The following is a 26,388-nucleotide window of genomic DNA, read 5'->3' as shown; positions in this document are numbered from 1 at the left end:
GATATACTGTTATTGTACTTAGCCGATATAACGCGTGCGCCATAAGTCCCATGTTGCCGAAAATGAGTTAACTAGGTACCTACCGATCTACCTACAGATTCTGTAACTAATTATCATATTTTGAGTCTATTCGTAATAGAAACACGAAATCTTTAAAACCGTAAGTACACATTAATGACTGGCTACACACATTAATTAATTAATATAATATATACAATAAAAACATACAAATTATATACCTTCGTAATAATAAATATATTTACATGATTATGTATTCTGTTTTTTTTTATATTATAATTAATATATTTTGAATCTTAGTATGTATATATTTATATTATAATAATTATGAAAATATAATATTTTTTTTACACTCTTAAGATTAACAATATTTTTCGTCTTTTAAACATAATCAGGCAAGTAGTATGTTGAATACAGATGCGCACATAGGATTTAAATGGCATTTTTTATAATTATTTATTTATTTATCACATTTTATACAATACCAATACTTCTAAATTTATATACAAATATCTTTCCTATGTGGGTAACGTCTGTTTCGATTATCAGCAATACCTATATTTATTTTTGATTTATGTGTAAGTGATAATAATTATACTTACATTATTTGATTTATGCAAAATTGACAGATGGTGCAGACAATTAAGGACAGAACAAAGGGTAAAAGAGAAACAGAGTAGGTAGTCTTTTTTTCAATGTCGAATTGTGAGTGATTCGGTAGGTAATGTTTTGTTGAATAAACTTGTGAATTTCTTCGCGCGGTTAATTGCCTTTCTACGATTTTATTGCGGCCTATTCAGAGCTCGGAGGTTCTTTGACTGACATACTCGCAGAGGTCGTTTGAACAGGATGTGGTGCAGAAATTAGAGCATACGTGGGTTGAGCATTAATCATAACTGAATTTTTGGTCAGTAATCCGAGCCGCCCTTCAAACAGTACGTCATCGATTGCCTTTTTAGCATACATCTGCTGTTCGGGTGTTAGTTTATTGTATTCATTTTCCCAACACCTTGCGATTATTTCACTTTCTGTATTAACAAAAGGGCTTTCTCCTAATCTTATGCGCGGCTCGGTGACAGTTGTAACTTTGTAAGGCTGCTCGTGGAAGATGAGTCGTTTTTTCAGCTTCTTTTTCGGAGGTTGTATGGGGATATTGACTTCTTCTATGGTATTGTTCTGAAATTAAATATATTTTTTGTTTTATGGCAATACTAAAAATGAAAGAAAATATTTGGACAGGTGAAAAACATTGTTGGGTTACAATAAAATCATTAAACACACGTGAAATAGGTATTGAAAATAACAATTCCCATCTCAAACTTAATTCAATAGGTAAGTACCCACACTGTTATTTATTTTCAATTTTAAAACGGACTGTCACGGATTACAAATTTTTGTTGTAATCTACGACACTCCGTTTTAAAATTGAAAATAAATAACAGATATTAGATGCGCACACAAAAAAATGGTATGGGGTGTTGGTAATAGTATGTAATATATTCATTTATTGTTGCTTTTTACAGAGGGGATTGAAGTTATTATATACAGCTCAAAATTCACAACTATCCGGTGTCACGGACTTTTGCTTTTGCCGCGCTTTATCGTTTTGTCGCAAAGGACTCCCCCTCACTTTTCCGGGTACATTACACATGCCCAGACACTCTGTGCGCTGATTCCGGTGATTAATACCTGGGCTGCAACTATAACTACTGGTGGGATTCTCACTTACGAGTTTCTGCGACCTGTCGTACCCACAAGTGACTGTCGTGTGACTATTTATTAGAACTATGTGTGTCCGTTTGTGTCTTCCGAGCCGCGCTGTCATCATTTATATTAATATCACCACGGTAAGTAATTAATATTCTATTCACGTAAATAGTTTGTGATTTTGTTTCATGGCTTCGGACTAATACCAAAAAGATGTAAGTACTTACCTACTTACACGATATTATCTAAGAATATGATATTTTTTTTTAAAAGACTTAAAAATCCTACCGCAGATGTGGGGTATTTCTCGCGTTGTTCGTCGTGGTAGGTATGTGACTATAATTTTTCTTGTAACTAAACTACGTTTTTGGCGCCCTTTTTTTGATTTCTACTTTCTACAAATTCGAATGTACTTCTATTGTTAACCTTATATTTGGCGCCCTAATTCAAACAACGCGTATGGTAAATTTTTCCACGGCAATATCGCACAATTGCAATGCCTCTGTGGCATTTGCGAGCAAATAAAATAATTTAACATTGCGCAAATTAAATGTGTAAAAAGATGACAATCGAGCGTGGAACATAATATTCGGTAAAAAGAAATTGAAAATGCTTACTGGATTTTCTTCCGTATCTGAATCGATTGTTGAGTTCTCCTGATTTCGTAAGAAATCGATCAATGAAAAATACCACAATGTAGGCATGTAACTATCTCCTTTATCCTCAGCCTTTTTTATTTTTACTAATTCTCTGCGATAACTCGTTCGCATAGCGTTAATTTTTTTCTTTACGTATTCCCTGTCTGCAGTAGGAAAAGCTTCCTGTAATTTTTCAACCATTTCCTCATATCCTTCATTTTTTAATGCTCTGCTTTTATAAAATTCACTTTTTACTTTCCATAGAGCTGGTAGAGATTTGTACATTTCAAGAAACTCAATCCAAAACTGCTTGCTTGGGTAGTCATTCATCATTTTGGCAGTTTTCAAACAGGCAGAATAAAATGCGCAAACAAGAACATCACAAACCAATGCGATTGTCAAATTAGTACACAACTAACATGGCGCGTATTAACGCAACACAAACGCCACTGTGTGACATTTGATCATACATTTCAAAGAACTGTTTGCTTCAAAATGTAACATGACACTTTACATGATTTCTTTAAAATACTGAAAAATGTTCGAGTAAGTCAACCTGTCGTACAGTTTCCAATCCATGAAAACAAATAATAATAATGTTTCACATAAACACTGAACGCCCAAAAATTTGACACTTATTTATTGCGCAACGTGAATTTGACTTGGACAAACATACACGTGTGTTGCCAGTATATAACATTTAAAATTCCTTAAACTGCATGGAAATATATTTTTATGACAATATAGAAATTTCGCTGTAATAGAAATAGGTTTTTTAATGAAATGTTATTTTTTAGGGTTTTGAATGATTTCAAAATATATCACTAATAATAACGTCATGTATTTAAAAACTTTGTTATACAAAATGAATTATCAAGATTTGTCATTTCTTTACAGTAAACGATTATTCAGAAAAACAATGAGACAAGAACCCTGTTCTCCACCAATATTAGAAACTGAAAGGTAGGTAAGTATTACAAATGATACTTCAGCCAATTCATGAAAATGGAGTATTGCAGTTCTAGCTTAATCTCAAAAGAACTGGATATCGTGAAATTTATAAATATCCAGACTTAAATGATACAATGCACGGACAACATAAAGTGGTTCGATGGAACATAAAAGATTTCAAAAGGAATATGTATCACTATAGTGTTCTGCTTAGATTCAAATTTTTTCCGTGCGCATTGTATATAATGCGGTTGCTATCATCAACAGTGTTAATCCTTCGGTCACAAACTGGGTGTGGAATTCATAATTTTTCTCTAAAATCCAATATTGAAGGCACTGAATAGTTCTGTGTAAGAAAGGAAAGCGGAGATAGGACTTGAAAATTAATTGAATATTCCCAAATTAACAATTACTAAATTCCACACATGAACATGAGTTCTGTACATACTTCTCCAAAACTTAAAGTTATCTTCTCCTGGCTCTTCTAACATGGTGATTCTAGACTTACCTCTCTTTTCTTCATTTTGTAAATCAATACATAGTAATAATTGTAGGTTTCTAATGCAAAAGTGACCATTTCCATTTTTGCACTTTTTCAGGAATCAACATTTTCTATGAGAGACCTTTAGAAATAAAATACACATTCAATTTAAAGACATTGTGATAGGTAGAGTAATTTTCTATATTTCCTAAAAAAACTAGACCAGTCCATCAAACGTATTAATAGTTATTAAAGAAAAACCATTTTTTTCATTTCGAATTTTTCCAAAACTGACTATTTCCACGAAATAGCCGGTTTTGGAATATAAGATTTCGCATGCTCATAGTATTTTAACATTTTGGAATTTAATAGAGACAGTTGTTAGTAAAATAAGAACACAAAAATTACAAGGGTAAGTTATATGGATTTATTAGGAAAAATACAAAAATTAAAAAATGGCTAAATTATGATGAAAATAAAATAATTAATCTTCGTCTTCTGTCTCAGGTAGTTCAATGTCATTTGGCGCAAGCCCCAAGATGTCATCATAAAATTAGTTCGCATTTGGAGGGTGGTGAAGAACTTCATTAGCTTTATGACATCATCTATTTTAACCTTCTTAACATGGCTTATTTTATTCAATATTTGAGTAGTATCGGTAGTCATATGTAGTTTTGTTTTTTTTTTTTAAATCGTAGCTCCAACAAAAGACCGAGCATACGTCTGTGAAACACCAACAGTTGACTTTTTCAGAAGAAACTTATTCAGAAGAGGTTTTATTGCAGATTTGTAGTCAAAAAAATTTAAATTTTTGCCATACACTTTCAATGTACAGTATTTTTTAAAAACTCCGATACACTCTTATTTGTATTTGATATTGGTGGCAGAATAACAATCGGTTCATTATTAGACGTAATTAATTGAGCACTGTCGAAAAGTAAGGTTATGTTCATATTTTATATTGTGTAACTTTCTCCAACCAAACATCCAATGCATTAATACGAAATGATTTCATCATTGTTAATACCTTGGTCACTATGGCTTGCCATTCTACTAAATTAAAAACACTTTTACTGACGAATGAACGAAGACAAATAAAATTTCGAACAATACTTTTATGAATCTGACGTTTCATAAACGAGGAATTAGTCAATTTTGAAGGAAATCTTTTTTCTTTGGAATTAGTGCACTATGGAATAAAACGCGCGCTCTTAGTGTTGTAGTTTAATGGAAAATAGTCAGTTTTGGCTACAAACACAAATAGTCAATTTTGAAATAAAACAGAATAATGTTCATACTAGAAATAGTTTGTTTTGAAAAAATTGTAAATGTAAATTTTGGAAATAGTCACTTTTGCATTAGAACCCTACAATTGATTGTCGAAGATTTAATCATATTCAACAATATTGACATCCTATGCCTATTGTAAATTTATCGATTTTTAAATGAAAAATAATGATTATTTGCATGTCTTTACTAATTAGATGTAGAATTTTCGAAATCCTGTTAGTCTATAAACTCCACCTAAGGACCGAAACGAGGATGATGGAGATGTTGGAAGGAAAGATACATTTTTAATAAATAAAAACAAATTACATTTATTTAAATTACTGTTTATCTAACATTCAAGACACAGTATATTTTCATATATTTATTAATGGTACCTATGATCACAGGCGGCCATAATATGATCTAATAATGCACATGAAAATAACCAACACTTCAACTTATCTGTCTGAATACACCAAATTAACTGGAAGTGCCGAGCCATTTCATAAAACCGTTAACATGATCTCAATTTAAATAATAATTTACAGTACTTCACACTAAAAACCAGCATTCTAGCCCCATGCATATTATATTATAATAAACAAAAATAATAACATATTAAATACATAATATTATCATACATATCTGAATAGACGGGCATTTAAAAAACATAGGAAAAATGCTTTATCTTATTGAGAAGTACAAAAGAAAGCGGCTGCCAAGATGGCTCAAGATGGCCGATCGTTGTTAAGACGATGGTCGGCAGAGTGTAGTCGTATTTACTGCAGGGCGGCGGCACCGGAGATAATTTCAATAAGTTCTCTAGTGATTACGGCTTGTCGGGTTCTGTTGAAGGTGAGAGTGAGCTTGTCAATCATCTCTCCGGCGTTCTTGCTGGCGTTGTCCATGGCGGACATCCTAGACGACTGCTCTGAGCAAGCGCCTTCCTTCATGGCGTAGAAGAACATGGAAGCCATGGAGAACTCCAAGTAACTCTTGATTACGTCAGCGTCAAGGGAGTCGTAGATTGAGAGCTTCGGTGCAGCCTGTAATGAGAAAAAAAAAATTAATTTCATTACAATAATCATTTAGCAGTGACGACATCACAGTAGCCGAGGCATGATTGGAAAGAGTGTAGGCAAATCTCTCGCACAGACTTCTTCAGAATCCTCAACGCAGCAGAGATAACCATCAACCATTTACTATACCTAAATAATTCTTTCGCCCTTTACTGTATATGCGTACTGGTCCACAGTTATTATTCTATTCGCACTGTAGAAAACATTATACATACATCAGCAATTAGTTGAATTATTCTTCATCATAATAATATTATATCATTCACTGTAATTTTGTTTATTGGATTTTTAGTGCGATAGAAATAATGACCTATTAATAAGCGAAAAGGGCCCTAATAAACGACCCTGCCCAGTTATCTGGGTCTGCTCATACAATTTTTTTCTTCATAAAACTAGTGGTTGAAAAATGAACTATACCTGCATTGTAATAAGGGTGCATATTGCAAGTTCGTATTTGGGTCTTTGACATATTTTGCTAATGCATCAAATTTAATACATTTTTATGTAAGCCTGTACAATGGGTAAAAATAGTGAACCCGTAACTACTCACAATAGTTTTAATTTGTTGTTGAAAATTCAATGTATATCAGTCACTGACAAACTAGCATGGGAAAGATACTGGGTTTGAATCCCACTACGATTACGGCCCCACGTTGACCACGCGGCTTAAGCGTCGTCGGTCCCAGGTACGAATCGATCTAATAGGTTGAGCAAGTGGCTGACATCCGTTTCTTATGAAAACAAAATTTGTTGATACAAACCTCCACCCTGTGGAGGCCCATATGATCTTATTAGAATCAGACATGGTCGGAATGATTATTACCTCAATAGCAGACTGACTGAAGAGGGGCATATCAGCCTGCATGTACGACACAACAGTCCTGAAGCGATTGTACACAATCTTTCCGGAGGAGAACTCATAGCCGGAGTTGAGGATGGCGTTGGTCAGCTTAGCTGCGTCCAGGAATGTAGGAGGAAGACGGCCGACCTGTAAATTCACGAAATATACAATATTAAATCTATTTCAATGAAAAGTGACATTTGAAACTATTTGTTGCTTGCAAGTGGCACACATTCTAAAATGTAACCGATGTCAGCTGGATTTAATATTTGCCTTGGTTTGAATCTCGCAAGCTGGGAATCAGAACATGCATATTGTCAGCCTACTATGCAAACATTCTATGTCGGTTTTATGTAAATGTTCAGCAGAGAGTTAAAATGTATTTTTTCTACGATATTATTTAAATTTAAAAAAAAATTTTGAATTTAAAAGTTTTTTATTTATAAAATAAATGTAATAAATAATACGTTTTAAATCTCTCCTGAACGTTTACATAAAACAGACCTAAAAGGTTTGCATAGTAAGATGACGATATTGAGATTTGGGGTCCCAATCTGGAGTGGCTAATAACCAGTCTAAAAATTCGGTTAAGTTACAAATAATGGTGATTTACTTTTTAAGTTATAACTGTTATATCGTCGCTATAGGATTGCTTTGTCGAAATCGACCTTTTAATGCAGAATAATTTTTTGTATCTAAATGGACCAGAACCGTCCCTTTCTTTAAATTACTTTGTAATGAATACAGCATTCATATGCCTCTATTATACCTCCATGTATTTAAATATAGGATAATGTTTTTCGTCTCCTGAACATTTGAGGTTTGTAATTACAAAAAGCGACAGGTCCACAATTCGATATTTGCGGGAAACAACGTTTTTATGTTTCAAGCTTCAATTATTTGTTTTCAGATGAGATTATTTCTTCCGTTGTATTCTATGTCGAAATTAGAACCAAATGGCAATTTGTTTCAGCCGATAAACTCTTGAATGTAATAAATATAGGCAAAATAAAATTGGACGTAGCGCTACTTGTACCTCATTTTTTAATTAATTCCGCATAAGGCACATATTTCCGTGGCACTGTCATAAGTTTACTGGATGCTACAGCATGGGAGACGCCATTTCCAATATTGAACTTCCCTTATTGGTTGACTTAAACATGCGCGAAATCAACCAAGATTTAAATAAAATGAAACACGGACTTGGCGCTTTTTGAAATAAATCGATAAAAATAATTTTTTCATAGGGTTTTGTCGCGTTTTGGAATTTATAGATCAATACATATTGTGTAAAATTATACAAAGAAGACGTGCATATTTTTTTCTCGATTTTGACCAAATGTGGACTTATCGCTTTTTGGAATTGGATTGGAATTTTGGAAGCCTCATTTAGTCTATTCGACAAACCAATCCTACAGCGATAATATGGTAACAATTATCTTTCGTAAGTGTTAATAACATAATATTTCAAAGCAGGCTTGAGAGCGGGTCAATTATTTGGGACCCTTATCAGTTGAAGTTCATTAGGGTGGAGTGTGTTAAGTTTAGAATATTTTTAGAATTTATTTTACTTAGGTTGTACGGATACTACCCATGGCTATATCTGACTGACTTTCTCTTGGGCATAAATGAATTAAAGACAAATTTTATGTTAAAAAGATGTTGTTTGATCATTGCCTATCCTCAAATTTCATAATATCAAAAGCGAGGTAAATAAAAATGATCAATCACTATGGCAGAAATTATGTCAAATTTACAATTGTGTTATAAACTTGAAAATATTATTACAATACTGCCAAAATAAGTATTATTTTATAACTTTCTGTTCTTATCAGTGGTAAGTTCTTACATAAAACATAGAAGGAATATTTTCACTCAAAAATTATAGTACATAATATTATATTTGCACAATTTAATTGGGCCTAGTAAATTCTATTAAATCAATAGATTAAGTGACATTTTCTTCACTTATTGTCATCTTTGGCAACGTTTCAGTATTACATATGCATGATATAAGATGTGATGTTTGTGATAAAGAAACCATAAAATTATTATTATATTAACCATTTACTTCAATTTATAATTTGCAGTTGTCCTACTTTTACTTTCACCGTTAGGTATATTCTTTTACAAAATATTTTTTTAATTTACAAAAAATCAAAATATTGAAAATGGCAGCACTTTTGATGAAAAAAGCGACATTGTCTTTTTATGTATCGTTTCAACATAACTGTCAAATATATAAATAGTTTATAATTAGTTAACATGTTTCAATTGGCCCTTGGCATTAGTGATTACCTCGTTGGCGACGAGCATGATGTTCTTTCCGTAGAGACGTTGAAGAATGTTACGAGACTTGTCTCCCACGCACACCACTTTGGTGTTGGGGATTGTCTCAGGGGACGCGGCAAAATCGTTTCGGATAATCTTTGACACACCAGTGTGGACAGCACCGCAGAGACCTACAATAAATTGGACAAATTGTAATCACAAATTAATATTAATTACATGCTTGCTGTCTCAGTTATGTCCTACATCTAATCCTAAGGTAAAATTTTATTTCGTCTCTTACAAAAAATGGTACTCAGGTTGTATTTTCGAGCTTTAGAATTTAGTATATCGAACTGATGTGGAATAATTTAATACATAGCGTTGTGTGTACAGTGACACAATGACCTAGTTGAATATAGTAGGCGTACATTATAAAACTACAAGTAATAGATAGAGCAGGGTACACACGCGATATGTACGTCACTAGGAGCAATATTCAATTCGATGCGGAATGTCTGCGATTCACGGCTGTACTCGGTTAAAACCAAATGCTGCCTATTCAATGCTTACATTCTGTCGGTGCTGCTTTACAGTAGTGAATCATGGCATCTTATGAAGACTCAGAACAACCGTATACATAGTTTCAAGAACAGATGTTTGCGAGGGATACACTGGGAGTGCGGTAGTATGATTTTAGAAGTAATGAGTCAAGCCAATCGGATTCCGGCGTCCTGGAAGGCCTCTATAGATCTCTACAGTATATACGCCGGAGCTACGGTATGTTGGTTACATGAACAAAGAAGAAGAATGCATTGTTTTAAAGTTGAAATGGTGTGATATGTCATCGTCCATTCAATCGTCAAAGGAAACAAGACACATACTTATTGTAAAACTTTGTTAATATTGTAATAATATTGTTAATCTTGGTAGAGTTTTTAACACCTATAAGTGGAAATGCCAATACTGTGTTGCCTAAACAGATTCATATTATAGCATAGTACAAAACTTCATCAATCAGAATTTAAACTCAATTCCATAAGTACCCAGTCGATAGGATGCATTATTTATGGTAATTCAAAAGTGATTTTACAATGAGACGATCTATAAAAAAAAATTCCTTAAATACAATTGTTTGATTATTGCCTATCCTCAGATTTCAGTGAATCGAAAAATAAGGTAAATAAAAATAATCTTTCAATATGGCACCGGGATTATTCTGAGTTCATTTGAATTTATAAACTCAACATACAGAAATCGAAGTGCATGAATTATTCTATAAAACTGAATTCACATATTTACTATTAATTACATGCCATCAAAGCAAATGATTAATATTGAACGAACATAACCAATAAGCGAAAAAATGATCGTTTAAAATGAACTACATACCCTGTCCTGTAGCTACATTTCGTTGAATATACAGAGAATATAGTTATAGTGACCGATTATTTTGCTTAAATTAAGCAACTGAACTCCTCCATAATGGTCATGTGTAACAAAAATAATCACTGAGGCGAGATGAGCATCGTGAGAATAGTCACAGCATAATATATATTCTTCAACTGATATGACAGCATAAAAGTGTATACTAATAGCTGATAACAATAACTTGAGGTGCAACTGTTTGGAATATTACTATATCACAATACCCACAGCGTGTCCAAGGCCGTGTCTCAAATATCCTGTGCTATATTCTTAAATCTTGCTAATTTATATTGAATATGGAATCTTATTGATTGAAATAGTATTGTACTTTTCTTGAACACAAAAATATAAATTACCCCTATCGGAGGTGATGGCAACAATGAGCCTTTGAGGAGTCTCGGGAACTGAAGCTGAGACCTCGGCCCTTTCATAAAACTGCTTGGATCCCTCGCCGTATGGCCGCGCTTGCTTCAGGTCACGTTCGGCACGGGTATATCTGAAATAAATATTTTCCATGTTACACTCATTTCTTTTTAAGGTATACCGATTGTGAGCTTATGTCCAGCGAGTTACACCTTTCATAGACATTATATCTGTCTATGAAGACTGTCAATTTTATCGTTAAAAATGAATTTATCGTTAAGTGTTGCCTCACCTAGAGAGCTAACACAAAGACAATTTGTTTATCCATTTTGAAATTTGTAGAATTAAAGCCTATCCTCAGATATGAAAATTATTACAAAATGAGGAAAATAAATTTATTCTGTATTTTATCTGGCAAACTTGTTTGTATCGATCCACAATCAATGGATAGACCGATATGAAAAAAACAATTTTTGCAAAAAAAATCACTGTTAATACCAGGGAACAAAAAATATTGTTACAACAGGCTACGAATCTCGAGTGTGGAGAAATTTAAACACAATATGTTATTTTCGATAGTTATGTCTGTATCATAACATGCATTTAAGTTTGTCACGTAAATACACTTTCAATATTTGAGGACCACAGAGCACTTTGATTTACTTAGGTTTTATGGCCTGACTGTCATAAAGTACCTACCCTGCTTCAAAACTTTGGTTCATGGTGATGGCTTTTACATTATTCTATCTTATTAATCTGTTTTGTGGTTAATACTATGAAAAGACACCTGAAGAGAAGCTTGGAGTTTGAGATTCTACAACCAAAATGTCATTGGTCATGGTCATGTCATGGTTACGATTTTACAGCAGTGTATAATGGTGTAAAGAGAGAAATCAGGGGTAGAGGATAGATATATACGTGAAACAGTGGAGGGTGATATGTTGTTTTGCAGATCACCATTACGATATCCGCACCCTTTATATTTATGTATGTAGGCATGGCTATAGTACAATATTACATTATTTTAATGAAGCGTTTCCCAAACTTGTAACATCGATCCTCTTGGAGATATTGATTTATCCGATCATCAGTAGTGGAGGTAGGCTGTAGAGATCTGACATAAATAGTGTACATAAAATTTTATCAGACATACCTATTTGTTTGTAACTCCATCTGCAATTTATATTCTTAGTTCAATGAAAACAAATAAGTATTGAAAAAGTTTAGTGTAAACTATTTGTGTCGGCTCTCCACAGCCTACCTTTGCTCTTTGCCGCTGCTGGTCATAGATTTACTCGACTTCTAACTAAAATAAATCGTGAGGGAAAAACTATTATTCATAATTGATATAACGTCGCTGTAGGATTGGTTTGTCGAATGGACCAAATGTCAAATGTTCAGGAGACAAAAAATAAATATATCATTATCCTATATTTAAATTGTTGTTTTTACAGCATTTGAATGCTGTATTCATTACAATGTAATTTAAATCATCATCAGCCGGGGTCAATCCACTGCTGGATGAAGGCCTCCCCAAGCTTTCTCCAACTCTCTCGGTCTTGTGTCGTTCGCTGCCACGTATTTCCGCCGAACTTTACCAGTTCGTCAATCCAGCGGCTTTTAGGGCGACCCTGTGGCCGTTTCGTACCCCTTGGGTACCATTGGATGACGGCATTTGTCCAGCGGCCGTCCTTTCTACATTTCAGCTGTTTGGCAACAAAAGGATGATTCTGGTCCATTTAGATACAAAAAATTATTCTGCATTAAAGGTCGATTTCGACAAACCACTCTTATAGCGAGGATAAGGAATAATATTCTATTATATAATGTGAATGAAATATAACAGGTCACTACTATCTTAAGTCCCTTTACGTACCATCAGAGGTACATATAACAAACTTTAGGTAGTAATGCTCTAATAAGAAAAGAATGATATACGAATCTACAATAATTGAAGAATTCAAAAAGCTCGAATTGAATCTTTAACTACCGGCATAAAGCCTGTAAGCTCGGCAGGTAACGGACTTTGAGCACTTTGAATAATAATAACATGTATTGTAGCAGTGTGATATCAGAGCAAGCAGTGTATTATTATATATGCCCAGTGTCAATTTTAACCTTGTGTGATTTTAAAGAATCAGTCAAATAGTGTAATATTCTATGTCAATGTTATCACGATATTTTCTGGGGCCACTTTTGTTCCGCTATAAGTCAGTGGGAAGCTTATCAAATTGTCTTACTTGGCAGCTGACACCATCTTCATGGACTGCGTGATCTTCTGAATGTTCTTGACGGACTTCAAACGCATAGAGATGTGTTTAAGAGTCGCCATTCCCCTGTTCTGCTGTTGGTTGACCAAGCCCGTGGCCTGGCCACATACTGCGGGTGCAACGCGGCCAAACATTCTACAAAATTAACACAGAATATGTTAAAAAAAAAAAACATACATACGACTTATAATTACTTTCAACACTGAAAAAGTATTAAAAACAGCAGTAGAATCTGTGCAAATCCATCGTTTTCATCGCGATTTTGTGACAAGTTTCAACGACAGCCGACTCGGTAGTTACTATTATGTAAGATTGATTTGTCAAATGAGTTAATTTTTACAATTAAACAAAACTTGTATTAAACTGTTATTCACACAAAAATATTAACGCGTATTCATGGAACGGAAGACAAGTTAAAGTAGTATTAATAAAAAACAATTAAAAATTTGTAACCTTATGATCTTGACGGAAAACTCGATCGAACGAAGCAGAACTAGAAAATAAATTTGTCTATGGCACGGAATTTGACATCAGCGCTATGGAAGTTGAACTAATTGGGTATGGGGCTGCCAGATGTTTTATTTGCTTGACGTTGCATAATAAAATAAAACATACAGATTTAATAATTAAATTATACATCAAAATGTTTTATAATTAGGAAAGGTTTTTAGGACAATTTTAAGAAGACGTGAAGTGTGACACAAAACAAAGGCACACTTACCCCGCGCGTTTACTTTCGTGGGGAAAGTGTGTCTACTCGATTAAAGCTTTAAAATGCTTATCAATAAGTAAATCGATAACAACACGTGAAGCAGGGTATCAAAACACATATACTCACCAAATTTTACAACCATAATGTGCAGATTTCCGTGTTTTAAAAAATAGTTTAGTAACAGCTACCATCTCACTCATCGATTGAAAATGTCGTCTTGAGAATAATCCATGTAGTCCATAGATAATACACCACAATAAGTCACCTCAAAAACCATGGTATCGACACCATTTCTGATTATTTTTATAAATCAGTGACTTTGCTATCACCTTTCCATAGAAGGCATCATCCAATTTGTAGTAGATACTGAGATATCTTAGTAGCTACAATTACCCCAAAGTTACACTTACCTCGATTCACCTTACCTATTTGTACTATAATTTTTGTTCGCGTACTGCTGTGTGCGATAGTGATTTTTAAGCTCTTTTGTTTGGTGCAACCCTTGGTTTGGTACATTTTATAAAATCGAGTCACACACATTAATGTCCAGGCTGATAAATTACAAAATAGCCATGTTAAGCAGTAGTATGCAATGATATACCAGGACAGAGAGTCAACCATAAACAGAAGGCCACTCCTAAGTATTTTAGTCCCAAATAATGTTCATTGCCTAGTAAGTATTACAATGACTGTTTTCTTATCTTCAACGAAATATGTGCATAACAGTAGGTAGTTTCAAATTCTGATTTACACCTACCCAAACATTTTATAGAATTCAAGAATGTTCTTTATAATTTTTACGGAATTCACCATCATACGTTATACCTAGTGAGTATTCGTGTTGTTATCTTCATTTGGCATTCCTTTAGAGCTTAGAATGCATTTCCTTAAGCAACGCATGACTTACCTACCGACGTGGGATGTAGTTGCTGCTAATAGGGTAGTAAACAGTACCTACTTGGGAGGTACGTACTACTAAATCTTAAATTTTTGTTTCTCCATTATTAGGTTCTACCAAAATTCTCTTCTCAAGTACTTAGCTATAACTATTCTTTCTACTTCTATAATAGTTCTGATGCGATGTGTACATAAACATAAAGCTCAACTTTCAAAATAGGCACTTTATTATTTAAATATAGGTCGCGTTAAACCTTATTTTTTGGCAAGCTTTTGAGAATTCCTGTAGAACTCATAAAGCTATCGGAACCGTGGATGGAAATCACTGGTACCTATACCTACTAACTGATAGAAAAATTAAGCAATAAAAAAAGTCTTTGACTTTTATTTTTTTCAGCCGTATACAACGTGTACCATAGCTTTTGTGGAAATACTATAACTTCTTTATATTGTCGGCGATAAAAAGATGGCAGCACTGAAACTGATCCAAAATTTAAATCTGACATATAATATTATCTATGAAATTGAATACAGGTTCTGTCCAACTATCCATCAACATTTTATAATAGTGAATAATACATAAGTTTCCTAGCCGGCAAAAGTTGTCTTCCGTCACATGGTTGATTACTGAATACGCTCAATAAAAATAGAATAAGCAGGCACTAAACTAAACCAAACTACAATACGTTCTTATCAGGTTACCACGGTCTCTTCTCTTCATTCGCAGTTTAGTGCAGTTAGAGCTTTGATTTAATTTGTTTTAGCTATTTAAGTCTTGGCAAAAAGATGACGTCTACACAATCAATAGAAGAAAGAATTAAATTAGTCGAAAAACATATCAAAAGTTATCCTGATTTTCCTAAAGAAGGTATACTTTTCAGGTGAGTTCTCAACATTTTTTTAAAAGTTTATATAAAAGCAGTAGTTTGAAAACTTCTAGCTTTATGAGAAGATAAAATATTCCTGAGAGTAACGTATCTTTTATTGCAGCGTCGCCCTTGATGAAAACGGTATTCCTCATCGTTGTCTACAGGAGATAAACTGTTTTGAACATATTCTGTGTTGAAGGCTCAATAGCAAACAATTATATATCATTTAACGTTCGCCCTGACTCGTTAACAAATGTGTGATTGCGCAAAAATAACAATTTATTCATTGACATATTTAAATTACACCTGGATGGGAATAGATAACAATAAGATTACAATTTAAAATAAAAATTGATTAGATGATGGCATAAGGAAATATTCAAGTCTTCATACAAAATGTAGGAAGATAGTGACCATGAATGAAAATATAAAAATAAGAGTACACTAAGAGGGGTTTTATTCTTCTGCCACAAATATTTAGTTTGAAACTTGTCTAAGTTTTTTTCAAAAACGTTTTTACTTCACAGCACTATAAGATTTGTTTTGGTTAAATTATTTGAAATGAAAAATAAAATTGATGAAGGTACCCAGTCACAGATGGCTAACTTGTGACCCATGCTACTCACATGAATGTTTAGAAAGTATGTTAAAAATTATAATAAATAATACATCTATGCATAAGAAAATAGTAAAACATTAACTTGTTTAATCGATACAAAATCATTCCAGTGAAAACTTGATATTTCTATAATTGATTTGAAAACAAATGATATTCTTCATTATCTCCATGTCCCCACTTACTAAGAAATCTCTAGTCGATGTCACTTATGCTTCAAATAAATTATCATCACGTTACGTGCTGTCACTGCGGGAAGAAATGTGTAATGTCATGTTTCTTGGTATTTAAAATGTTATCAGACTGATGCTCCCATCTCGTAGCACATTTTAAACCTTTAAACAAACATTGTCGCATATATACATACTATCGCAATTAATTTTATGTACGCACACGTAGAAACTGTTAAAATTACGTGAAATTAGCATGACTGATGAATAATATTTCAAAATACTAATAATTGGAGTTGGCACTCTCCATCATTGAATTTATAGAGATAGTGATCATTCAAAATATTCTACGGAATGACGAAACCTTTAACCGAAAATTTGTCGCCGTGATCATAATGTAATCGCCGCTTAAGCCTTTTGGTTACTTTTCTTTTTTCACACAACATGCAGTGCTCTGACGTGTCGGCCACATTATGTAAGTCGCACTGTAGAACGTAGTCAGGAAATAAAAATTATCTTATCAAAGGCTAAGAGGTTAAGTAATATCAAGACTATGTACATACCTACTAATTTAGATTATAATTATTTTATTAGTCTTTTTGAATAGGTACCATTAGGTACCTACCTACTCATTGTTCAATACAATTGCATAATATGTATTACGTTTATTTTGTAATTAGATTCTTTATTAACACATTGATCGCCAACTAGTTTTACATAAAATAGTTAAAAAATGATTATTTGTTTCTAAGGTATTATTTGATAGGTTATGAAAGAATATAATATTTTTTTTCATTTGGATGATTTTTATACGTAAATATTGGTTTTAATGATGTGCCGGCCACATGTGACCGTCGCGGCGCCAACAAGTTAATTTATTCTATTGCGCCGGGCCGGCCATTTCGCCGGTCACCTGTCCATATGTGTTGACGAGAGCATGGTGCCATTTCGCGGTCGAATTATATTTAGATTTAGATAGTATAATAAACAGAAAAGGCACAAATACGGAATAAAAGTTTTCAAATTGGGTAGAATACCTGTATACACATAAGCTGGAAATATACGTATACATACCTTATAATCATTTTTGTTATTCTATTTTTTTATTATTTACATATTTTTTATAACTTACATTTTTATAATCTATTTAATTTTTATGTTTATATCAATAAAAACACATTTACAATTTAAAAGGAAAACTTTTTTTTTCATTATGTACATTCTTTACATTAGTGAGCCTATATTTTGTGACTGGGAAGACATATTTTCAGGCCAAGTGGCAGTAATATACAGAAGGGCCATGCCGGTCACCGCGTATCGAAAAATGCACTGCGCGCGTGCCCGCCGGCGCTGTAGAACAACTCTAAGGCAGGTCTTCTTTGCCGGTCACCGGTGACCCCCATGGCCCCCTGAACGTAATCCAATGCCGGTCACCGGTGACCCCCATGGCGATCAACGTGTTAAGAAGTTTTTTTTTAAATATAAATCTAGAATTGTGGTATCATTTTAAAATCCACTAAATTTTGAAAGTTCTAAGGTCCACCAAAGTGGAATCTTATTTATCTACATTTGCTCCTTAGATGGATCATATGGACACCATGACGCCTGTTAAACTTGTTTCGCAAGTCGTTCCACCATCTTGAAGGTTCTTCAAATTCATTCCATAAATGTTACAATGTATCAGAGAATATTAAAAGTTTTGTCTTTAAAGACGTCGTTACATAAACAACATTACATACTTGCGGCGTCTAATAACAAAAACCGATAAGTCTATTATATCATATATTTGAGATCCCACTGGCAGCGGTGTTAGCTATTAATGTAAGGAAATAAAATGCGCAAAACAATGGCTAATGCAGCGAAACAATATATTTATTATGTATTTACTCCCCCAACGGGCGGTTGGATGGCACGGCTACCCAACATTACCTTAGATCACCCGACAAAATTATGTCAACCGACGCCTACAGAAAACCCAATACTAACTAAATCGGTTTGAACGCGTAACCAAATCGGACAGTCTGGAAAGTATGTAACAGTGATTTTGCGGAATTTAAGAATATTATTTATTTTACTATAAGATGATGTTAAAAAGTGGTTTTGAAGAAAATTGTTGTCTTAAACTCATTTAGTGCTAACACCGCGACTGGCGCGTTTGGAGTCGTTAGCCATTAAATATAATTAACGTCTTATTTAAATGTGGTAATTAAAAGGTTAGCAGTGATTGTGTTTTAATGAAGTCTCCATTTTACAACGTTTTTCTTAGCTCGTATTCTTATTTGTCTGGTACAAATTTTGCAATTGATTTTTAACTAACTTCCCGACTAGCTAGACATTTGAAATTTTTAGAATATATCGGAACACGATGCCAATGCATTTTTTTAATACTTTTAGCTATCTTTAAGTAGAATCGAATTCATTTTCAGTTAATTCTGATTTGTATGAATAGTTATTTCGACACCATTATTGGTTGCTAGGGGTCTGGGGTCCTAGCAACTAAATTATTAATATATACGTGCGTTACTATGGAAATCAATATGACATGTCAAAATGACATTTCAGTATTATTTCTATCAAGTACAATTTTTTTTGATCGTTTAAGCTAATCAAGTCAAGTTTATATGATTCAACAGAAAATTTAAAAACATTGTGTATAAAAAGTTCTTTTTATCTTGTAATTATTTAAAAATGATATCTACAATCCATTAAGGATTTTGGCATCCTCACAAAGAGGTTTCTTAACAGGTCTTTATTTAATGTTGAATATCATGGTTACCATTGGACAATCAGTGCAGAATCATCTTTTTTTTATTTTCTTAATCCTCTTGATGTGCATTAATTATTTTATAACTTATTAATTGACTACGGTAAAATTTGATTTAAATTAATTTCGCTCATCGCAACATCGACTTGATTTGATCAGTTCAGCGTATGGGTTAATGTTGTAATTTTCTCTTTAAACTGGTTTCTAGATGGTTTTTAGAAAATTTTGAAATCAACTTTGTCAATGTTATTTTATTTTAGAGACATCTTCTCGGCTATGTTGAATGGTTCTGTTTGCAAAACTCTTCAAGGGGTGATTGTTGAATATACCAAATTACACTTTCCTGACGTTGAAGTTGTGGTCGGCTTGGAGTCCAGAGGGTTCTTATTCTGTTTCTCTTTGGCCGCTGAATTGGGGCTAGCCTGCATGCCGGTGAGGAAGAAAGGAAAACTACCAGGGAAAGTCTTAGCTTATGACTATACTCTGGAATATGGCTCTGTAAGTATTTTTAATATGTGATATTTTTCTTTGATTGTCAGTGTCGATGATTGTGATGAAGGCGTTCATTCCTATAAAAGGGTCTATATGCAAGAGCAATATTTTAGAGGAGAAAGGGAAAACGTTTGGTGAACTAAATATGCAACATGAATTTTAATGTTTTATGATTATATTTTTAACTCCTCCAATTATTCTTGATCCCATTAGGAATCAAACATGGAGTCAGATGCGCCTTAGTCTCATGCATTTATAACGAAACTAGTAATTTAGGACGGTATTTAATTAATGTGTTTAATTTTCAGAATACATTTGAAATACAAATAGATGCCATAGAAAAAACCGGTTTGAAGTGCCTAATCATTGATGATTTACTTGCCACCGGTGGGTCAATGCTCGCCTCCATCAGACTACTCAGAATGGCTGGTGTTGAGGTCATCGGATGCTTGGCAATTATGGAATTGTTGGACTTGAAAGGGAAAGACAAAATACCTGAAGACATTCCTTTCCATTCCTTGATTAAATACTAAACAGCCTACAGTTATGCATACAAAATGGAGAATTTAGAATCTGATATTAAGTAATATAATATAACACTTGCAAAATTCAATGAAATTGAAAATTACAACCATTCAACAGTCATTATGAATTGGACTCTTTAAGAGTCATGGCAGACCGTGTTATAATTCAAAATCCATTGTGCTGTGGTTTTTTTCAAAAGCATTTACTTAATAATTTTAACTCCTGGACCCAAAACTAGATTGTAAGAATTAAAAATATAACCCTAACATAACTTATTCCTTTTATTAAAGTGTACCATGTAGCCTACATTCATGATCATATTCTTTGTGCCATCCCTTATCTAAGGTCGTCAACTATCAGGGGAATCTTCACTTTGTTGACTCCTACGTGGAATACTTCAGTGGAGCTGCAATCGTACTGATTACAGGTTTCTAAGCGGTGTCTCCCTCTGCTACGTATACCATTGATCTATAAATAACGAGCTGGGGAATGCTATACATTTGTCCTCTCGTAATGTAGTTGTGGTACTGTGGATTTCTATTTTTAATATCAGTTAGAATTTTTTAGTAATTTCCCATTCATTTGAGGATATCAACATTAGTCACTGTGTCAGTCCAAGGGATCTTCAGTATAAGTGTATTTATACTGCTAAATTTCTATGATAATAACTCTCTGTGGTATATATTATTTTGGTTCAGTGTCCATACTTCCATACCATAGAAAAGGATTGAGAAGATGTATAACACCGAATCATCAAGTCCAAGTAGAGGTCCCTATCGCTAAGAAGGCATTAGGAGTGCACTCCTTGCTATCTTGTTTCATGTTTTAATATCTGGAGACTGCTCTCATTTTCATTGGGTCCTCAATCTGGATCTGAATTTGTCAGACACAGTATACGAACCTGCAGCGTTCTAAGAGACATTTGTTGTTCTGTTATGTCCACTATTATACTGTGGAAGTAAATAATCATGTCACATAGTCTATGGGGACATCTTTATGACCACGACTGTAAGATATCATGGTGAACTTTTGAGTTGGTCGTGTTTATAATTGCATAATCTTGAATTGCAATAAAGTTTTATCATCTGCTATTGCGCTATCTCGTTACTAATTGAAATAATATAATATATAATATGAAGGATTATATTATTTGAAGAAACTAGAATGACATACATAATAAGCAAGGCGTTAACTGCATAGTTCTTTATCATTTTCTGTTATCAGCTCACTCTAAAATAAAAGACCACTTTGCTGATTTGATAAACGGTATTGTGTCAACAATAGAAATATCAAGCATTTGTTCAGTTAAATAAGAACTACGCTTATTTATAACATATTATGTATTATAATTTATTACCTTCTTATAAGGGGTCATCCATAAATGATATGATTAATGTCAAAATTGAGTCGCATTTTTTAACCATCATAAAAAACATGTTCAATATAATAAGCTAATGTAGTAAACAAATGAGTTCATAGAAAAACTTCAGAAACATAATTACATATTCGAAAATATCCTAGAAAAATAGTGCTCTCGCTATTATCCTTCTATAATTCATGCGAATTATTTCTTATGATTGCGTTTTAACTGAAGTGCTTCAAATTCCGCCAATGTAGGTTATATAATTCTATTAAGTTTTTCAAAAGACATTCTTAAATTTTGTGTATATTCCGTATTGAATAAAAAAAATAATAAATTAGTTTATTAGCTTTGTGACGATATGAATGGTTCTGCAAGCCGGGTCTCTACACTTTTGATGTGTACCCGATAATTGTATACATATATATTTGTTTTAAGAAATATAATATTATGCATAATATATTTTTTTTATATGCAACCATATTATAATGCATTCCATAAGTGGTATTTTTTGTTTTGATATTTCATAAAACTTTAAGCTGCAGATAAACATGCGTCGAACATCAAATACTCATGGCGCAACAAAAAACAAAGTGGAATCAAATCATCTTTTACTGTTTCATGTCTATCTGCAAATAATTAATCTAATTAATCTAATTAATTTATTAAAAAAATAATTAATCTAATTTCACTGCTCACAATTATTATATGAGATCTATTCCAATTTTTAAAAGACAGTAGAGAGACAACTAATTTTATGAGATGCTTGTAATCTGTGCATACATACAGATGTATGTTTTTATACTTTTCTAAATGTGTTTATTCAAGTATTCTTTGTGACAGTGTATACAAATTTTATAAAGATGTATGTATTGCTCAATATAGTTTATTTATGTTTTGATTTCTATTTCTGTATAAGTATAATATAATAACATGTTATTACATACATAATATTATGCTAAAAGCAATTTTATAAGTGGTAAATATAATGTCATTGTTACTTGTTAAATTATCATGAAATCTTTCCAATATTGTTGTATTGAATATTTTTTATAAAAGCTTTATTTTCAAATAAAATAACATTTAAATAATGTAATAAAACTTTTATTTCACTTGATTAGTGTATCCATAATATTAAAAAAATGTTCCTATTATAGATGGAGAGAGCCTAAACATATGAATATGAAGATCCCTGGTCAACTGATTAGGTTAGCTACAAGTGATTTCGCATTGAAAAGAGCGAAAACAACTTCACATTTATATGTATGAGATTTGTTTGCCAATTTGCAGGATTTAATAAAACAAGCTGTACAATGAGTGGATATTCAGTTAATAAAACAACACTTTGGCATTATTATTTTAGTGGAGAACTTAGCAATGTTAATATCTATGCATTTACCTACTTAATAATGCTTCACTTATTTGGTAAATGCATACAAATGTCATAGGTAATAGAAGTAACATATAAGACTCCTATATCTTTATTCTCGCTCTCATAGACTAATAATATACTTGTATATGCTCTTCTTTTCTTTTGACCATGTCCGATCCTAATAAGATCATAATATGGGCCGCCACGAAGTGTAGGTTTGTATAATAAATTTTTGTTTTTATGAGAAATGGATTTTAGCTACTTGTTCAACCTATTAGGTCCATACTCCAAACACAAATTGAAAAACAATTGCGTATTTGCCTGACCCAAGATTTGAATCTGAGACCCACGACATTATAAACCAACGCGAAAGCCGTTCAGTCATAGTGGTATATGTCATTTTTCATCTTTTCAATGTAGTCCAATTAATAATTTTTATCTTTTAAGGATTCGGTGTACTCGAAAGAAGTACATATTATCTCTATTTTTTTTTTATTATAAATAAAACAACATTTTTGTTAGAAATATTTATTTATTAAATAATTAATCAATTACAAAATACATTCCGCCTACAGCAAGAATTTATTTCTGTTACCTCATTATCGATTGTCAAATCAAATTTAACAAAAATCACAGACATTTTACACAAAAATAATGGAAAGGCAGTAAACAATTTTAACATTATAATATTACAAACGTATCAACTACAAACTAATATGTAATCTTTAATTACATAAACGAAGAATACAATATTGTCTTTATCTGCTAGGATGTAATTATTACAATTTATTGCTTCTACCTGTGATCAGTGGAGAACAATATAAATTGCCATACTAGAGACAACTGAAATCCAATTAGCTACACTTCTCGAAGTATCTTATAAATAACCCCAATTTTAAGTTGAGACAGGTATTAATTAATATGTCAATATTTCCATATCATACATAGCTATTTTATGAAAATTTCTTCACTGTGGCATATTACAATATCTATAAAATTGATATTTCCTTCAAATATCCTCAATCGATTGTAATAATATACAGTGTTGATCGAGATGGAATTATCAATGAACAATTGGAGATTATTTCTTGGGGAGATCAATTTATCTAAAGATGAATGAATGGAAAATGGCTACTCATTATTTATGGATCAGATACAAACATTATCAGAGATACTATGCGAGTTATATTGTAGGTATTGAACAATTTTGTACTATTAACAAATTAAACAATTCACGATGTGTAAAGTGAAGTGGAAAATGTTGCACAGTGTAGTCCTATTTGTAAATTGATGAAAGATAAAATACACTGCTTAATATTATATAATGTTTTCATTTGCTACTTTGATGATTTAATATGAACAGAATCATACACTAAAATTATAACCGTAATAGTTTCACGTGTCAGTTTAATTAGATTCGAAAAAAGACTTAATTATTTTTACTACATACCTATATGTAATTATAATTATAATGTATTTTGGTTTTGTAGTATTAGGATATACATGTTAAAAAGTAGATTAATAAAATAGGGCCAGTGAGTTGAGAATTTTAGTTATAGAATTCATTTTGACAGTAAAGGTACAATTTATATCTCTACAATGTTCATGAAGAGTGAAGACTTGTTTACATAGGCTTAGTACCTATTAATCATTACTACTTGCTAGTCACTCTAGCCACTAAGTTACTTAAAACACTGAGTACAGTTTACGCGAGTTGACAAGTAAAAGTGTATTTGTAGTACCATAGCAAATACAAAAAAAAATAGAATACGCATACTCTTGCTCATATTTTTATTTGTCACTAAATACTAGTTGGGCAAGAGTTGGGTAGTTTACACGTTGCGAGTGTGAGTGGAGTTATGGTGAGGATATGAACTAATGATTAGTAAATAGGATGGGTATCAATTCACTCGCGATCACATTTTTACTAATGATTAATAGTATTCGGCCTGTTTACACAAGTCGGTATTATACCTAGTATGATTAATACTAAGTCAGTGTAAATAAGTCTTAAAATATGCCATTATTGTTATCCCCTCACTCTGCCTTTCTGCCTCATTCATGCCACATCATCCGGCAGGTAATGGAGAGAATTTAATTTACAAAATGTTCTCTCCTGGCATACCTGCACAATTTCGAAGTTATAATGCATATTTTCAAAATCATAAATTTTTTGGGTTACTAAGATTCATATTATAATATATACATTTTTTAAAATTTGCTTCACACGTAATACCCCATATCAATGTCCTGCTATTTCCATACGTTGATAATACCGTCTGCAGATGAACTGAGCAGATAGCACTTGTTGGCCTGGACCATGGTTAGGTCTGTAATGGGTGCCGTGTGATGGATTCCTCGCGGTTCCGGTCCGCACCTGGAGGACGATTGGTCATCGGACACTGCGTTAGCGCCCTGGTTTACGTTCACAGTCGACGTTTCTTGGATTACGCACGTCCCATCTATGAGACGATTGCTGGAATCATATTTGAGAATTGATTACTTACGTCATATATCAAACCAGTAAATGATTTCCATTCATTCTGTTTTAGTAGAATTTGACTTCAAACGTGAAATACAGCTCATAAAATGATATAAAAGTAATATAATGTCTACATTATATTATCAAAAAAATCTTATAACTAACTCTTGTGCCTAAGCATTTAATATCCAGTTAACTTCGAAACTTTACCGGCCATATTAATTTGTGTATAAGTGGGAACGAAAAAGGGAGATAAGTCTCAAAATAGATAGATATTTTTGTTGAATTATGGTAATTTTACCATTAATGCATATTATATGCATAAAGGAGAAAAGGAATGAGTCGAATCAATACTGCAGAATATTTTACATTCACATTCGAAATTCACATACTCATTAGTCCAATGCTGTCCTAAATACATATTTGGCATGATATATCGCAAAAAATTATGCTTATACATACTAAGATTATAGAAATATATTACCTGTAAGAAACTGAAGCACTGTTGCACATAAGTGGATCGTTTGGAGCACCGACAAGAATGAACGATTCCTCGGGTTGATGCAGATCCCAGAAGCGAATTCGCTGATCTGATCCGGCCGTCAGAAGAAAAGGGCAGTCATTCATTGTGCCTCCATAAAGTGCGCCTATGTAGTGTGAACACGGCTGTAAGAAAATGTCAACATTAAAATTTGGATAGTATATATTACATAGTAACATTTCATGACAATCTCCATGGATATCACAGGCATTGTGATGATAATATGTTTGTACTTTCTAACATTTTTTCAAAATTGAGACATGGACTTCGGTACT

At 32.8% G+C, this 26,388-nt stretch overlaps 4 protein-coding genes across 4 annotated transcripts in view; 1 reads left to right on the top strand and 3 right to left on the bottom strand.

Annotated features, from left to right (window-relative positions):
* Positions 1–367: 367 nt before the first annotated feature.
* Positions 368–3,031, bottom strand: LOC147074946 (uncharacterized). Its single transcript, XM_085942922.1, has 2 exons — positions 2,343–3,031; positions 368–1,194 (listed from the first exon to the last, which is right to left on the bottom strand). Exons 1-2 carry the CDS (start codon positions 2,694–2,696, stop codon positions 811–813), a joined length of 738 nt encoding a protein of 245 aa, XP_085799048.1. The 5' UTR covers positions 2,697–3,031; the 3' UTR covers positions 368–810.
* A 2,361-nt stretch (positions 3,032–5,392) lies between these two features.
* Positions 5,393–13,830, bottom strand: ATPsyngamma (ATP synthase, gamma subunit). Its single transcript, XM_085942896.1, has 6 exons — positions 13,767–13,830; positions 13,284–13,448; positions 11,037–11,176; positions 9,283–9,446; positions 6,967–7,131; positions 5,393–6,110 (listed from the first exon to the last, which is right to left on the bottom strand). The coding sequence occupies exons 2-6, from the start codon at positions 13,445–13,447 to the stop codon at positions 5,844–5,846; spliced, it is 900 nt and encodes a 299-aa protein (XP_085799022.1). The 5' UTR covers position 13,448; positions 13,767–13,830; the 3' UTR covers positions 5,393–5,843.
* A 1,600-nt stretch (positions 13,831–15,430) lies between these two features.
* Positions 15,431–22,037, top strand: Aprt (adenine phosphoribosyltransferase). The gene is made up of 3 exons (XM_085942740.1): positions 15,431–15,803; positions 19,602–19,839; positions 20,142–22,037. Exons 1-3 carry the CDS (start codon positions 15,709–15,711, stop codon positions 20,364–20,366), a joined length of 558 nt encoding a protein of 185 aa, XP_085798866.1. The 5' UTR covers positions 15,431–15,708; the 3' UTR covers positions 20,367–22,037.
* Positions 22,038–23,610: 1,573 nt separating this feature from the next.
* Positions 23,611–26,388, bottom strand: part of Vps15 (vacuolar protein sorting 15) — a 32,437-nt gene continuing 29,659 nt past the window's right edge. The window contains exons 25-26 of the mRNA XM_085942950.1: positions 26,057–26,238; positions 23,611–25,566 (exon numbers count right to left, since the gene is read on the bottom strand). Of these exons, the coding sequence (XP_085799076.1) occupies positions 25,344–25,566; positions 26,057–26,238 (405 nt within the window). The 3' untranslated portion in view covers positions 23,611–25,343. The remainder of the gene's footprint in view (positions 25,567–26,056; positions 26,239–26,388) is intronic.

This window comes from Rhyacophila brunnea, unplaced genomic scaffold (genome assembly GCF_057557595.1).
Source record: "Rhyacophila brunnea isolate RB1 unplaced genomic scaffold, BYU_Rbru_1.0 scaffold_15, whole genome shotgun sequence".
Lineage (NCBI taxonomy): Eukaryota > Metazoa > Arthropoda > Insecta > Trichoptera > Rhyacophilidae > Rhyacophila > Rhyacophila brunnea.
The sequence above is the reverse complement of the archived record's forward strand: the minus strand, read 5'-3'. Positions and strand labels throughout refer to the sequence as shown.

What these genes read in the sequence shown, in the direction of transcription:
- Aprt (XM_085942740.1), top strand. Translation starts at nt 15,709, where the DNA reads ATGACGTCTACACAATCAATAGAAGAAAGAATTAAATTAGTCGAAAAA. An exon ending in AAAGAAGGTATACTTTTCAG is followed by an intron (nt 15,804 to 19,601) that starts GTGAGTTCTCAA and finishes ATTTTATTTTAG; the next exon opens with AGACATCTTCTCGGCTATGT. An exon ending in ATACTCTGGAATATGGCTCT is followed by an intron (nt 19,840 to 20,141) that starts GTAAGTATTTTT and finishes TTTAATTTTCAG; the next exon opens with AATACATTTGAAATACAAAT.
- LOC147074946 (XM_085942922.1), bottom strand. Translation starts at nt 2,696, where the DNA reads ATGATGAATGACTACCCAAGCAAGCAGTTTTGGATTGAGTTTCTTGAA. An exon ending in CAGATACGGAAGAAAATCCA is followed by an intron (nt 1,195 to 2,342) that starts GTAAGCATTTTC and finishes ATTTAATTTCAG; the next exon opens with AACAATACCATAGAAGAAGT.
- ATPsyngamma (XM_085942896.1), bottom strand. Translation starts at nt 13,447, where the DNA reads ATGTTTGGCCGCGTTGCACCCGCAGTATGTGGCCAGGCCACGGGCTTG. An exon ending in AAGATGGTGTCAGCTGCCAA is followed by an intron (nt 11,177 to 13,283) that starts GTAAGACAATTT and finishes TATTTATTTCAG; the next exon opens with ATATACCCGTGCCGAACGTG. An exon ending in TGCCATCACCTCCGATAGGG is followed by an intron (nt 9,447 to 11,036) that starts GTAATTTATATT and finishes AATTTATTGTAG; the next exon opens with GTCTCTGCGGTGCTGTCCAC.